The 2058-nt window shown below is 39.3% G+C and overlaps 1 protein-coding gene across 1 annotated transcript in view; it reads right to left on the reverse strand.

Annotated features, from left to right (window-relative positions):
* Positions 1-2046, reverse strand: part of LOC108623699 (phospholipase D3) — a 9340-nt gene extending 7294 nt beyond the window's left edge. Inside the window, exons 1-3 of the mRNA XM_018022394.2 lie at positions 1442-2046; positions 1017-1250; positions 783-940 (exon numbers count right to left, since the gene is read on the reverse strand). Of these exons, the coding sequence (XP_017877883.1) occupies positions 783-940; positions 1017-1250; positions 1442-1558 (509 nt within the window). The 5' untranslated portion in view covers positions 1559-2046. The remainder of the gene's footprint in view (positions 1-782; positions 941-1016; positions 1251-1441) is intronic.
* Positions 2047-2058: the final 12 nt, after the last annotated feature.

Genomic DNA, 2058 nt, shown 5'->3' on the forward strand with positions numbered 1-2058 from the left:
ATTTAGTATATACAATTATCTATATAGTTTGTAGAAAACCTGTATAGTTGTATAGATTATGTCTGATTACGTCATTAACGTCGAAAACCATGACCAGTTTTACCCAAACCGAACAAAATGACCGAAAACCATAATCACAACTAATCTACACGACTGACTATGATCGCATAAACGATGTATTCTACAGGTTTTCTACAAACTAAGTAGAAAACTGATGACATGAGTCGAGAACCCATCACTGCTCTTATGGTTCCTCATGCTGAAAACAAATTCGGATACCATCCATTGCTTTATTAGAAAATGAAGTATTACTCGTTTCTGTAGATGGTTGAAGAAATGTTTGCAGATTCTAATACTGGGTAGGAACTTCTTGGTTAAATTAAAAACGATTTCCATACGAAGACAAAAATATTAAGTGTGAAATACTTCTTATGTTACTTTCAAACTTTTACGATTATTTACACTAAAAAATATGAAGACAAAAAAGCGGTTTACGTGGATGGACTATGAAGNGAAATACAAAACAGTCTTCATAAAAATTGTAGACTGAAATGTGACCTCTGAAAGAGTATGTGGCAACCTGATTAGTGTTGATATGTGAGAAGCAACATCTAGTGAGAAAAATCTGTCAATACTTTTCCGACTATCCTCCATTCCCAGGCTAATTTCAATATGAACATGAGAAACTGTAAGAGTCACGCGGCAGGTATAGCAAACAAAACAAAACTGATGTGTTGGACAGTGTTATTGTAAGATGTTTAAGAGTTTCGTAAGAGACTAACTTATTCGTCATCGGATCATCAGCGTCGCTCCTAAGCATGAAACCAGAATGATCCCACAATTCGAAATCGTCATCAGTGTTATTGGCGTTGCCTGCAGCACCGGCGCTGTTGATACTCTTCGACGGATTCAATTCTAATCCCGCGTTCTCTGATACTGTCTGCGACAACAAAAATCGATTCTCCGTTTAACGCGGCGAATCCTCCAACGGCGAAGCAGTGACTATAACTACGTACAGATAATTTATGCTTAACGAGTGGCGTCCTGTTCTTACGATGCGGTAATAAAACGACCACGTCTTGATCTTTGCTTCGTTCTTTCGTGTACTTCGTATAAGAGTTTACGGTGGACGTTGCTCCTTTATTAGTGCTGACGCTTGCCGGGTCTTCCCCGTTCGTTGAGCATTTCGAGTACGCCACGTTCCGCACGTTATTGTTGCCACCGTACGAGACGTTGTGGGTATTGTTTACCTTTTTTCGAATCAGATTTCGCAAGGTCAGTAAAGACGCTGGTCGAGTTACGCTCGTTCGTTTCTCATTCTTTTCATCTCGAGTCGCGCGCATCGATTATGCGCAGATGAAATCGGCAATGGCCGACGACGATGTATGATTTCGTTTGCGTTTTGGTGATATATTTGCAAATGATAAATTGTATAACTTACTTGCACTAAAATATGACAAGCTTGAGAGGCGATTTGAAAAAGGCCGTCTTGCAAATTGCGGCCGGCATGCTCGGTACTTTCGGAACGATTGTTTCCCTTCCAAGCGAAGAAAGACATTCCGTTGCGTTTGTACTATAATTTGAAAAAGAACAGCTACTTCTCGTGACCCAAATGCCACCCGTTCGTACTTTTGTAGCAACAAGGACGGGATCTGACGATGCCATTTTTGATTTATTGGCATAGAATAAACCGGTTCCCGCTGAATTCACGATCACCATTGACCCCACAGTCTGGCGACCATGAGATAATCGCTTCACAACCTAGTTAAACGTTTCGCGGCAATTTCACGTCCCGACACGACAATTTTTTACGTATAATTATACGATCGACTATATAAGATATCAGATTCTCTCCCGCCGAAAGAACATAATGAATGGTTTTCAATTATGTCATTTCTGCATTAAACCAGCGACGCACAGTGGTTCTTCAATACACTTTCATAGTAGAATGTCTGAAGATCCAAAATGTATAAATTTGTTTTATAAATATTGATTATTTGTTGAAATGTCATGGCATAAAAGTTAAAAAGTAAGAAGCCTACGATTTTTACTTAAAAG

This window comes from Ceratina calcarata, unplaced genomic scaffold, assembly GCF_001652005.2.
Source record: "Ceratina calcarata isolate Rehan_Ccalc_2016 unplaced genomic scaffold, ASM165200v1 scaffold289.2, whole genome shotgun sequence".
NCBI classification, from domain to species: domain Eukaryota; kingdom Metazoa; phylum Arthropoda; class Insecta; order Hymenoptera; family Apidae; genus Ceratina; species Ceratina calcarata.